This window comes from Pan troglodytes, chromosome 9, assembly GCF_028858775.2.
Source record: "Pan troglodytes isolate AG18354 chromosome 9, NHGRI_mPanTro3-v2.0_pri, whole genome shotgun sequence".
NCBI classification, from domain to species: Eukaryota; Metazoa; Chordata; class Mammalia; order Primates; family Hominidae; genus Pan; species Pan troglodytes.
The window spans coordinates 76282064-76295051 of record NC_072407.2 but is presented as its reverse complement, the minus strand read 5'-3'; the positions used below and the strand labels follow the sequence as shown (position 1 = coordinate 76295051).

The 12988-nt window shown below is 46.6% G+C and overlaps 2 protein-coding genes, 1 long non-coding RNA gene and 1 other non-coding gene across 8 annotated transcripts in view; 3 read left to right on the top strand and 1 right to left on the bottom strand.

Moving 5' to 3' along the window:
• The window catches only part of P4HA3 (prolyl 4-hydroxylase subunit alpha 3), a 69420-nt gene extending 67505 nt beyond the window's left edge, over positions 1 to 1915 (top strand). Inside the window, exon 14 of the transcript XR_008537871.2 lies at positions 1828 to 1915. The gene's annotated coding sequence lies outside the window, so the exon portion shown is untranslated. The remainder of the gene's footprint in view (positions 1 to 1827) is intronic.
• Positions 1916 to 1950: 35 nt separating this feature from the next.
• Positions 1951 to 11830, top strand: LOC134807262 (uncharacterized). 2 transcript variants are annotated; one of them, XR_010147284.1, is made up of 2 exons: positions 1951 to 2041; positions 11654 to 11830. It is a non-coding gene; the product is annotated as an uncharacterized LOC134807262 (long non-coding RNA). The 2 variants fall into 2 exon arrangements; XR_010147285.1 differs by lacking the exon at positions 1951 to 2041 and adding an exon at positions 10286 to 10363.
• Positions 7280 to 12988, bottom strand: part of PPME1 (protein phosphatase methylesterase 1) — an 83147-nt gene continuing 77438 nt past the window's right edge. For 2 of the 4 annotated variants that reach the window (XM_001174909.6, XM_009423749.4), the window contains exons 12-14: positions 10958 to 11022; positions 10261 to 10328; positions 7280 to 8491 (exon numbers count right to left, since the gene is read on the bottom strand). In XM_001174909.6, coding sequence (XP_001174909.1) covers positions 8473 to 8491; positions 10261 to 10328; positions 10958 to 11022 — 152 coding nt within the window. In that variant the 3' untranslated portion in view covers positions 7280 to 8472. Of the gene's footprint in view, positions 8492 to 10260; positions 10329 to 10631; positions 11023 to 12988 lie in introns of those variants that run through there. The other 2 variants (XM_009423748.5, XM_054661525.2) reach the window with 2 other exon arrangements.
• On the top strand, positions 9431 to 9569 carry LOC112204898 (small nucleolar RNA SNORA7). Its single transcript, XR_002938644.1, has one exon. It is a non-coding gene; the product is annotated as a small nucleolar RNA SNORA7 (small nucleolar RNA).

Here is a 12988-nt window from a genome sequence, read left to right as displayed (position 1 = left end):
TAATTACGCTGTGTGTCAGTGTCAGCTCAAGACTAGAAGCAAGGTTTCCTGGCTCAGAGACCCATGCTTTTTCCAAAGCGCCATAGGTGCTTCTTGAAACAGTTGCACAGTGGGCAAATAATGGTACCAACATTTGATGGTATTTTAATGAGCACAGACTGCATGTGTGGCCTGTCATTTATTCATTCAGCTAAGCATTCCTGATGTTGCCTCTGGGTCAGGACCTTTGCTGGGGCTGAGGATGCTGGGATGACTGATTGAGTCTCTGACCTTGAAGAGCTCCCAGAAAAGAGAACCCACAGTGACTATACTAGTGAAATACTAGTGAAAATACTGACATATGTGAAAATAGTTACAATCCCAGCAAAATACTAGTGAAAGAGGAACATATAAAATGTTATTGATAACGGCAGGAAGCAGACAAATGCCTAGGCAGATAGGGTCAGGTCCCCAGTGAAACCCAACCTTCAAGCCAAAGACAGTTTAAAGTCTAGCTACAAGTCCCAGGTAAACCCATGGACCAGATTAAGAACCTGTTTTCCCATTCAGTGTGCTTTCCTCTGATTGCTCCCCACATTTCACCTATTTTACATATACCTACCCTTTCCTAATTTTTTTTATACTGTAAATGGTGTCTTTGCTTTAACCTTTTTTTGCATACTCACAAACCAGTCAGCACACACTCCCCATTCTGAGTCCATAAAAAGCCCCAGACCCAGGCACAGAGAGATAGAGAAACCACCTGACTGCAGGGGTTGGGGACCACCCCTCACATCCCATCTCCACTGAGAGCTTTTCCATCACTCATTTAAATTCTTCTCTGCCCATCCTCACTCTTCAAATTGTCACATATCCTCATTCTTCTTGGACATGGGGCAAGAGCTCAAGAACCCCTGAATGCGGGTACAAGCTATAGCACAGGTGGGTCAGTGGGCATGGCACCTCTAGAGGCAGGTCTGTGGCCACGTGAGGCCTGGGCAGGGGGCATCGCTGGCCATGGAGGTCCCCAGTTGGCAAGTAGCTGGGAAAAATCCTGTGTCATTACCAAAGTCCTGAGACATGATTATGTCTTTCATGTGATGGGGGTCATGTGAGTTTTGGTTTGCATATTGAAGGATAAGGAGGTCCATATGTGCATATAGAGGTGTGAAGGCTTATCACCCTAACTCACAGGTCCTTAGATTAACATTTGTCCAACTCTTATTTAGGTTGATGCAAAAGTAACTGCGATTTTTGCCATTACTTTTAATGGTAAAAAAACACAATTACTTTTGCACCAACCTAATAAAACCATTTGTGCTCTTTTGATAAACCTAAAACTTTCTTTAGTCTTACAAATGCAGATATATCACTCTAGGAGAAAAGATTTTGTCTAACTTTATGATCTGTAATCTGTTTTTTGGAAAAACATTATTTTTCCATTTACCAAATAAAAAATTACATTAAATCTTCTTTTAAAAATTGTACATGGTCCCCTAAGGGGCCCCCCTCCCAATTGTGAGAAACTCTCACAACTCTCTCCAGATTCTGGGGTTCTAGAATCTCTGTTTTTTACTCTCTTGCAACAAAAAGGGGAACAGGAATTGTCAGCGGGCTCACCCTGAAGGAATGGTTTTATCCTGCTGCCACTGTGTGAGCTGCTAAGCCTTGTGAACCCTCCAGGGTCTGGGGCTAGAGACACCCTCCCTCCCTATCCAGCTCCCTGGGTCCCTCTGTCTCATATGATGTTGGGGTGGGACAGGTAGGGCAAGCCCCAAGTCCCTGGGCCAGCCAGCATCAGCCCACATTTCTGACCCTAAAGCCCTCCTTCTCCCTCCACATTTGCAGTCTTGAAATGCAAATAAGGAACCACTTCACACTTCCTAGGATGGATACAATTAAAAAACAGAAAATAAGTGTCACTACGGATGTGGAGAAGCTGGAACTCTCATGCGTTGCTGGTGGGAATGTGAAATGGTGCAGCCACTGTGGAAAACAGATTGGTGATTTCTCAGAAAGATAAACATAGAACTGTCATCTAACCCAGTTATTCCACTCCCAGGTATGTATCTGAAAGAATGGAATGATAGCTGTACACCCATGGTCATAGCAGCTTTATTCACAATCGTCAAAAGGTGGAAGCAAACCCAGATGTCCGTCAAGAGAATGGCTAAACAAAATACGGAATATGCATTTAATAAAATATTCAGCCATAAAATGGAACAGAATTTTGATACACACTACAACATGGATGGACTTGAAAGCATTATGCTAAATGAAATAAGCCAGACACAAAATAAATATTGTAGGATTCCACCTATGAGCTACCTAAAATAGGCAAATTCGGAGACCAAAAGCAGAATAGAGCTTGGGGACGCAGGCAGGAGTTATTGCTTAATGGGTACAGAGTTCTTGCTGGGGATGATGAAAAAGTTGGGGTATAGATAGTGGTGTGGTCCACAGCCTTGTGAATGTAATTAATGCCACTGAACTGTTCATTTCCACATGGTTAAAATGAGAAATACTGTGTTAGGTAGAGTTTACTATTTTTTTTAAAAATCCTGGTTAAAAGTTTTTTGTTTGTTTTGTTTTGTTTTGTTTTGTTTGAGACAGAATCTTGCTCTTGTCGCCCAGGCTGGAGTGCAGTGGCATGATCTCCACTCACTGCAACCTTTGCCTCCTGGGTTCAAGCAATTCTCCTGCGTCAGCCTCCTGAGTAGCTGGGATTACAGGCGCCCACCACCACACCCGGCTAATTTTTGTATTTTTAGTAGAGACGGGGTTTCGCCGTGTTGGCCAAGCCTCACTATCTGCCCACCTTGGCTTCCCAAAGTGCTGGGATTACAGGCGTGAGCCACCGTGCCCGGCCACAAGTTTTTTGAGAAGGACGTCCCAGGGAGGATGCAGCATGGGCCACTGCTCTCAGGCCCCAGGGGCACACTGGCTTCCACCAATTCTGCCTGAGCAGCCCCACCCAGCAGGAGTAGGGGTAGAATTGCTGTGCCTTGGTCTCCCCGCCCTGTGGGGATTCCCAGTCAGGATGAATGAATCCCCTTATCTTCTTAGCACCATGGCATTTACTGTTTTTCACCTTATCTACTGCAGGCAGCAGCTTTTACTATACTTGGATACTTAGGTCTCATTTAACCCTCATAACACCTAGTGAATTAAGGATTATCCCCCCATTTTGGGATGCAGAACCTGAAGTTCTGAAGGAAGTGATGTGCCAGAGGTCACCCAGCTAGTAGGAGGCTGAACTGAGCTTGGAGCATTCCTCTCACCATCAGGTCCTAGTCCTCCATGCCCCTGCCCCACCCCTCCTCTCCTTCTGCTATGGTGTGGGACTAAAAAGGCACTCGTCTGGAAGTGAGGTGGCCTGAGCTCTAGTCCAGATTGTGCTAAGGTATGACCCTGGACAAATCACTTTCCTTGTCAGACCCTCGAATTCCTCATCTGTAGGAGGCACTGCTGATTTGTCTGCCCTCCCCACTCCAGAGGAGTTAGGAGGTCTCAAAGGTTGTAAACGTGCTTTATAAATGATACAGACTGTATCATGTCAGTTATTCTAAGCTTGTTTGATTAGTCATTCTACAAGTCATTATGGAATGGCATCATTGTCATTAATCAGGAAGAAACTTTCTCTGTCAACACTCCATTCACTCCTCAGTCACCTATTGCCTGCACCTGGAAGAATCCAGCCTTTCTGCTAGTCTTGGGTTACAAGGTTTTGCCTGGCTATGGGCTGGAGTTTTCTAGCAAACTGCTGGGAGAGGAAGCCAGCTCGAGGAATAAGAGAGCCTCTTGAGTTGACATAACTTTCTGAGCCCTGGCCCCAGACTGAGAATGAGTTGATTCTGGCTGCTGATGGGGTGGCCAGCTGGAGCAGCAGAGTTGGCTCCAAGATTGCAAACAAAACAGTGACTGCAGGGAGGAGTGTGACTGCGTTTTGCTTTCTCTGCTGCTAGTGTAGGCTCTCTTCTTGCTTTTCCCTTGGTAAAATCTTGACGTTTCACTTCCAACCCCCACTTCTCATGACAGGCCCCTGCATCCAACTTAAGGGTCCTTGGCCCCTGGCCCCTCACTTTTGAAATCTAACTAGTCTCTTTCTTGTTCATTCCACCTCCAAAATATTGAGACTATCCTGTTCTCTCAGCCCAGTGGCCACTGTTCTAATTAAGTATACCTGTGTCTTTTCCTTGCCCGATTACAACTGCCTCTTTACTGACCTCTTGGCCTCATGTCTGGCACCCACCAATCCATCTACACAGGCTACTAGAGTGACTTTCCTTTATAAAAAAGACCTGACCTTGTCTTTTTATATGGGGTCATGCCTATTTAATAACTTCTGGAAACTCCTTATTCTTGCCACTTAAGGCCTTTATGCCCTGACTCCCACCTTCTCTCCTGGCTCTTCTCCTATCTCGGCCCATACTCCAGCCACAGTCTTCTTCCTAGGCTGACTTTCAAGTCTCCAGCGCTTGTCTGTGCTGTTCCTTCTGAGATATCTTGCCCTTCCTCCTCCACCTCCACTTTGTGATACTTCAAGGCTCAACTCAAATGCTACCTTTTGGCTGGCTGTGGTGGCTCACTCCTATAATCCCAGCACTTTGGGAAGCCGAGGCGGGCAGATCACTCGAGGTCAGGAGTTTGAGACTAGCCTGGCCAACATGGCAAAACCCCATCTCTACTAAAAATACAAAAATTAGCTGGGCGTGGTGGCAGGCAACTGAAACCCCAACTACTCGGGAGGCTGAGGCAGGAGAATTGCTTGAACCTGGGAGGCAGAGGTTGCAGTGAACCAAGATTGTGCTGCTGCACTCCAGCCTAGGTGACAGAGGAGACTGTCTAAAAAAAAGAAAAAAAAAATGCTACCTCTTGTGAAACCATTCCTGGCCTGTTTCCAAATAGGTTTAGTTACTGCCCACCCCCAACCTTCTTACAACGTGGTCACTATTTCTATCACTGTCTCTCTAGACAATGAGTTCATTTTAAGAGCCTCATTATTTACCTCTGTCTACAAAGTCCATTGGATGCCTGGCACATATTGGGTGCTCGGGTTTGCTTAATAAGCAAATGCTCCTAACAGTATGTTAAGAGCGTGGGGCTATGAAGTCATGCCCCATTCCCCTCATGGCTTTGTCTTCAGTCCTCCCAGTCTCAAGATTCTGTCCCCCATCAGATCTACATCTGCCTCCAAAATGTGCCTACCTTCCTTTTTTGGGAAGGAGTTTCCCTTGGACTTTCACTAGTGTCTATGTGACAGAGGGCCTTTGGTTTGTCCCAAACATGCTCCTTCTGGCTTTGTGGCAATCCTTCATTCAAGGATTCTGGGATCTCCTTCTTTATTCCCTTCCTGAGTTCATACATGCTGATCTGTAGGCTCTGCAAGGACACTGTTATGGCCAACACATAGTAGGTGCTCGTTAAAGCCATGTTAAGTGAACACATGAATGGTCCCTTCTCTTCTGGGGTGTAATGGAATGCTCAGTAGACTTGGAATCAGAAGACAAAGATGCTGCCACTCTGGCTGTGGCTGTGGGCAAGCCATTTCAAATGTCTGAGCTTTTGCTTCCTTGCCTTTAAATTGGGGATAGTGCCTGTACTTCACAAGGATACAAAGGATGAATGGAGATGAAAGTGCCTAAAACACAACCAACCACAAAGCTCACGAGCATTTCATTCATTCTCAGCCTCCTCCATCAAGTGTAAAGAGGGTTCATCTCCACGGTCATCCTCCTTCTGCTCTTTTAAGTCAAGTATCTGGTCCAAAATGACTTCTGCCCAGGGTCCCTTGTAGCATGCAGGAACAGCATGATGTGGAAGCAAGCCAGTTTTGAATTCTGACAGTCACTTCCAAGCTGTAGATTTGGACCTGTCTGCCTACCTGTAAAAGGAACATAACAGCACCTACCTCATAGAGTTGCTGTGAAGATTAAATGAGATGTTTGTCAAGTGAATTAGATGACATTCAAAATTTGAGTGAACCTGATGAACCTGAGTGCCCCTGAAAACCACACAGGTGATCATGCTGCCCTCTTGTGGACAAGAGGGCACATAGCTCAGCAAAGGCACCCGCAAAGTGTTCCGGTGAGAGAAATCAAACCACACATAAGGAACTTCTCTCCTCTACTAGGGAGCTCATGAACTACCCTGAAATATTTCATCATCAACTAGACCAGAAATTTTCAGACATTGATGCACTTGTTAAAATGCAGATCAGTTCTGATTCAATAGGTCTGACATGGGGACACAATTCTCTAACGAGCTTCCAAGAGATACTGATGCTATTGGCCCAGACGGCCCTGAATAAAGTTCCTAACTATAACAATGTAACAGTATCATAACAGGAACTACTTATTAAATGTCTTACCATGCGCCAGTTAGTGAGAAAGCCAGTTAACCTAGTTTAACTTGTATAATCCTCAAGACCCTGTGGGGTAGGTACGGTTTATCTCCATTTTTCAGATGAGTGAACTACAGCAGAGAGAGAAAGTTTGTTGCCATACCATACAGTGTAAGGGGTGGGGCTTGGGTTCTAATTTAGACACTCTGGCCCCAGAGCCTGCTAGGAGGAAGCCTCCAACAGTGTGGAGGACCACCCAGGGGGGAGGAAGGCAGCAAAGGTACTGAAGTGATCAAAGTGAGAGATGATGAGGCCTAAGCTAGGGCACTGGCTGTGGGATGGAAAAGAGGGGGACACGGAAAAGAGGATGAACAGGATTTGGTGGTAGACCTGAGGTGGGTGTAAGAGAAGTCATTCACTGTGGGTATCTGGTTTGGACAACTGGAGAGATGGTGATACCTATCACTTACTGAGCCAGGAAACGCTGGAGGAAGAACAAGTTTCATGGGGAGCAAGTTTCCGGGGGAAGGTGGATTCAGCTTTAGAAACAGTCAATATGAAGTGGCTTTTGGTCATCTGGGAGAGACAGGAGGAGGAACCTGGGCCTACCTGTTCAGAGCTCAGGAAATGATTTGGGTTGTAGATGAAGTTTCACATAAGTGAAGCTATGGTGACTGAGATCATGTGGACAGTGCACAGATTGTCCTGCTCTGGACCAAAGTCGACACAGCCAATAATTAGGAGAGATGGGACTGGAATCCCATCCTGGCTGCAGAGGAGGGTGGCTCTGACCATCCCACTGGGCATTCTGGATCAGGGGACAGGCAGAGCATAACACACTGAAGGGCTATAGGGAAAGGGGTTTCTGGAGTTCCATGACAACTAAGTCCAATGAGCTGTCCCCTGCCCCCATATCAGCAGAAATAAGGACAATTCCACAGAGAAAGACCAGACCAATAAAGGTTGGGAGATATTTATTTTCTTTAAACAAGGTCATAAATAACAAAAAACAAAGTAGGTCCCAGACTCCGGACCATGCAGCAGGACAGGGGTGGGAGGTTGTTGAGTGGAAAGGTGGAGGGGGCTACACATCACCTAAGACAGTCACAGAAAAGATGGGCTTCAGGACACTGCCCCTTCCTGCCCTTGGAAATGGCGTGCCTGGGCAACAGGGACAGGCCACAGTGCTGTGTCGAGGCAGCTGGAAGAAGGCAAAGACTGGGGATGCCAGGCTGTAATGTTTCTGTGTGGAGTGATGTGAAATCCACAAATGGCAAAGAGAAGCTGTAGGTTTGAAGAGGCAAGGGGGCACTGCACACCTCCAGGAACCAGTTATGAAAATGGTTAAATTTGATGATTAAAAACAATTCCATAGGCTTTGGCCTGTGGCTTTGTGCATGGGCTGTATTTAACCTGGGTTGCTCTGTGGCAGGTGAGGGCTCAGGAGGCCCCTGGAGCAGCCTGGCCTCAGCCCAGGGCAGGTGCCCAGACATGTGGGAGTGGGACAGTGGGCTCTCCCAGATGGGAGGCCATGTGCTTGGACTGGCTGGACCTGATTTTCAGGCTCGTTTCTTGTGATGCTATCCACCACCACCGCTCGCTATGGCTAAGGATGGGATCTTGGCCTCTCTGGGTCTTCCAAACCTAGAAGAGTACGACTGGGATAAAACGGTACCTGACTAGTGTTTTATTTGAAAGGGAAAAATAAAGACCACCCCATGCATTGTCCATCCCATGAGGCAGGGCTGGGCCATGCCAAGACAATCTCAAGGAATGGAGGTCCCTGAGCCTGGGAAGACATTTGAACTCAGATGTATCGCCTGATGCTAGGAAGAGGGGCTCAGTATGGCAAATCTGGAGGCTTTACCCTAGGCAACGCAGGGAGAGCAGGCAGGAGCTACCCCAGTACAGGGAAGGGAAAGGAGCAGGGGAGCCCTGGACTGGGGAAGCCAATGTTGGTCAAGGGCCCTGGAAAACAATGCTTTTGGCAGAATACATGAAAAGGTTGGTACATCTCGGGGTGCCCGTCTACAGGGAGCCAGTGTCACATGGCTGGGCGGGATGGAGAGGAGACAGTGGCATCACAGTGGCCTCTGGTGCGACGTATTTACAACAGAGCTCGATGTTGAGGAGGGGTGGACAGCAGGTCACTAACAGCCAGGAAACACACTGTGGAAGAACAGAAAGAGAAGGAAAAACAAATGTAACTATCAATAGCTTTCCCTTGCTTATCTGTATCCTCCAGGAAGCCCTCCCTAATGACCACCAAGGCCCTTGCAAATCTGACCCATTTCACAGCCCTGACCAGAGCTGGACCCAGGGTCTGCTCTCAGTGTGCTGCTCATTTGCCCAAGGCTCCAAATGGTCGAAGGGCCCCAGCCAAACACTGTTTAGTAAGAGAAATTAAGTCTTTATTGTTGGTTCCTGGGATCCATGAATGGTCAGTTGTTAGAGGGATGGCTCAGCATAGGGGTGTCGCTTCTGTGGTTCACTGTCCCAAGGTCTTGCCATCATCTCCAGTGCTTACCCTGCCCTGTCACTCTCATCTCCCAGGCCCTGGAATTCAGAGTTCTCTAAGGCAGAAGCCATTTCCTTTTCTTAATATTTCTTCTGCAAACTTTCTGAGAGTGGGGAACAAGTTTCCCCAAGCCCTCACCAAAATCAGAGAAGAGACTTTTCAATGGTAGGAATGACTCCTCATCAGGGTTGTGGGCTCTCTGAGGATCAAAGGCCTTCTGCAGTACAGACTAGGAGCTGGCTGAGGTGGGTCAATACCACCGGGTTTGGTCACCATGCCTCTCTTCTTCCTCAACAAAGAGCCCAACTGTGTTTCCCTAAACAGATGAAGAGCTACCTAGGATGAGAGACCTGGCCCTGTTTCTTCCTCTAGACCAATAGAGGGGGAAATTTTGCCTCCCTTGAGGCATTTGGTAAAATCTGGAGACATTTCTGTTTGTCAGAACTGTGTGTGGGAGGGGTACTACTGTTATCAGGTGGGTAAAAGCCAGGGATACTGCTAAACATCCTACAATGCACAGGACAGTCCCCACAATGAAGAATTATCCACCTCAAAATGTCAATAAAGCTGAGGTTGAAAACCCTGCTCTAGAGCTTCCAGGATCACCCCTGCAGAGTGGCTAATATTCTGCCAGCTTTGGAAAGGGAGGGGAAGCAAGCCTGGCAGAGGCACCCATTCCATTCCCAGCTTGCTTAGTAGCTGGCCATGGGAAGACACTGTGCAACACGGTAGAAAACCCTGCTCTAGGCCAGGCGCGGTGGCTTGTGCCTATAATCCCTATAATCCCAACACTTTAGGAGGCCAATGTGGGTGGATCACTTGAGGCCAGGAGTTCAAGACCAGCCTGGCCAACATGGAGAAACCACCATCTTTACTAAAAAAAACAAAACAAAAAACAAAATTAGCCGGGTGTGGTGGTGTATGCCTGTGATCCCAGCTACTCGGGAGGCTGAGGCACTGGATCACTTGAGCCCAGGTGGCAGAGGTTGTAGTGAACCAAGACTGTGCCAAGAAAAAAAAAAAAAAAAAAAGCCCTGCTCCATGGCCTGCCCAGCTTTCCTTGGCAGCAGGGCAGGAGAAGCCAAAGAAAACTTCTCTAGGAGCCTGGAAAAGGACTGATTCCTATCCCAGCCTCCTCAAAGGGGCACCTCAAGAAGAAATGCACATCACAGTGGGGAGTGAGACTAGGCACAATTTAATCACAGCCTCAGTATCAACCCATGGGAGCACAGCACAAAGAAACAACCAACCATGGCTTTGAAGAAACAGACATGCCAGGCTCTTCACTGAGGAAGAGGAAGAAAGGCATGGTGACCAAACCAGGCAGGGGTAAGGCAGAGATATTTATAGTCCTACAAATATCTGTTTGTCAGATTTGGCCAGCACTGCTGGGGTTCTTAAACCCTTGTACCCGCCTTACCACTGGAATCCACCGATGGGTTCTGCAAACCTGTGCCGGATCAGGAAAGTGGCAACAGCTTCAGCTACCTGGAAATGGGAGAGATATTCCAGGCCATATAAAGGTTAGTGATGGGGCTTAGCCTTGGGCTGTGGGCTACTGTTAGATGGTTAGGCTCTATGGTGCCCTCATCCCACCCACAGGTCTGAGTGGCTTGAAATTAAAAGGACCTAGGCCCTCCCTAGCAGAGCTAGAAGACTCCTCCCCACCATCCTTGCCAGGGATAGCTCCATAGAGCTCAAGAGGAATGATGTGAAGGGCTTATGTGTGCCCTTAGAGTTACAGAATGGTGTTTTCTCACAGGAGGAGCCCATATTAATTCCTAACTGTGCCTGTGGTTTAGGGAGCAGTTTCTACCCTAATCATCCCTCTTCCATCTCTGGCTTTTGGGGGTATTGGAGAAGTAGAGTTTAAGATCTTAACCACAGGGCCCTGGGATGAAATAGCAGAGTGTCAGTAGCTCCTCAGCACATATACACAAAACCAATACCATAAGCAGCTGCCAGGGAGAAGCTGGAGAGCTGGTGGAATTGCATCTGCATAGGCTCCACAGCAGCTGCTGCAGGCAATGCAGGCTGAGACTCAGAGACTTGTCTTCTGTGACATCCAGGGTTATTCTCACAGTTGTCCTTTTACAGTCACTGAGCACCAGACTCACCTTGTCAGGGGCATCCTCATGGACTGCATGGCCACACTGGGGTAGGACCTGCATCTGGAACTTCCCTGGAGAGGAATCAAAGCAAGGCAACTTCAGCGACTAAAAGAGCCCTCTCTTATGCAGCCTCATAGGTCATTCCAGGAGCCCAGGACCTACCTCCCCATTTCCAACCTCACCTCAATACTCTGGACCCAATTATCAAGTCTTGCTGAGGATGGTAATACAAGTAATTGTAACCTTGCGCCAATCATTTCCCTTCACTTTTTCCTTCTGTCCTATTTAGTGTACATTTACTGTGGGCCAGAGACACATAGAAGAAACAGTTCTTGTCCTCAGGGGATTTACAGTCCAGTAGGGGAGTAAAACATAAAAACCAACATTTTAATGCAGCATGTCATTCCTATGATAAAACTGGCTACATGGGGCTGTAAGAGCATAAGAAAGGGAACTTCACAATCCAAGAGGGACCCAGGAAGGAAGGAAGGCTTGAAATGGCTTGGAATACAAGAAGCTTGGCATGGTGCTTATGAGAGTGGTTAACAATAAGGCTGGAGAGGTAAGCAGGGGCCAAACCATTAAGGATTTTGTAAGCTATGTTAAGGATTCAAAATGTATTATTACAATAATAAGTTACCATCTGAGCACTTAAGCATGTGCCAGGCATTGTACTAAGCACTTTCTCATACTGTCTTACAGAACACTGTACGCTCATAACTAATGCGACAATGATTGAGAATGAACAGCGATGACTGATAAAGAAGATCCCTAAGGAGACTAAAGGATATGAGACCCAGAGCCCCCATAAGTAGAGACAGCAGATTTTCTCAGCCTCAGATTCTCTATTTATAAAATAAAGGAATGGGCTTGAAAGTTCTTCTGGTCATTACATCCTGTGGTTCTTACCCCAGTTACACAGGATTCAAAAAGTTTTCAGTGTACTCTTCTATCCATTTTTAAAGTTGATTCTCAAAATCTACCCTATACAATTATGCACAAAAATACTGAAATTCTTTTCTGAGATGATGAAACTGAGGCCATGATTAGTGAAGTGACCTGCCCAAGGCCACTTCATTAATTAGTGGAGGAATAAGATGATCCCATTTAGTAAAGTCCATCCTGTGCCCCTCCTCCTGCAGTAAGCTGCCTCTCTCTGGGTGCTCAAGCCTAGTCACCTCTCCCTTCTAGCTCCTAAAGTTGTTAATGCACTTGGATCCAAACACAGAGCAGCACATGGCCCTCTTGTAAGTTTCAAGTAAGTTTACATTTTACATGCCACTGGTGCTTGCCTCCCCAGGAGTGTGTCATTTCCATAAGAACAGGGGACAATGGTGTTATTACTTGCTCTATATCCCTAATAAGACCTAACACAGGGTTGGGCACTGAGTAGATGCTTAAGTCTTTAGCGAATGAATGATGAACAAATGACTAGATCCAAAACTTACAACTCCAATCTCCCTGTTCTTTCTGTTAGATCAGCTCTGATGACTAGGGACGCATTTGTCCTTCCTCTTTGGAAGAGTAGGTATAATCAGAGAGAACTCACATACACCAACAACACTGTGCCAGGTACACATAAAATAGCATGTTCATGGGTAATCCTCATGATTATTCTATGAGGTGGGAATATTTGCAAACTCTTCTCTCCCATTGCACAGATTAGGAGCCTTAGGTTCAGAGAGCCTAAATTATTTACCCAAGGGGTACTATGAATAGGTGGTAGTTTTCCAGGATTTCATAAGTAAGTCAGTTGGTTTGAACACAGTGCTGGCAAAGCTGTGGTTTGGAATCTATGCAGCCTTAGCCATTTCCCTTTGTTTTGTGGAATGTTCCTTATCCTCGCCATTTACTCTCTATACTCATAGGAGGCTTTCTTTAAACCAGAAGGTGGTCTTGATATAATCCATACTGAGGAAACAGGAGGACATCTCGTAAGGAATCGTGATTACTTCCTGAATATAATGAAAGGCATCATTTGTTAGACTACCCGCATTTTTTCCATTTAAACTTCATGTAACTGTACTGAGATATATC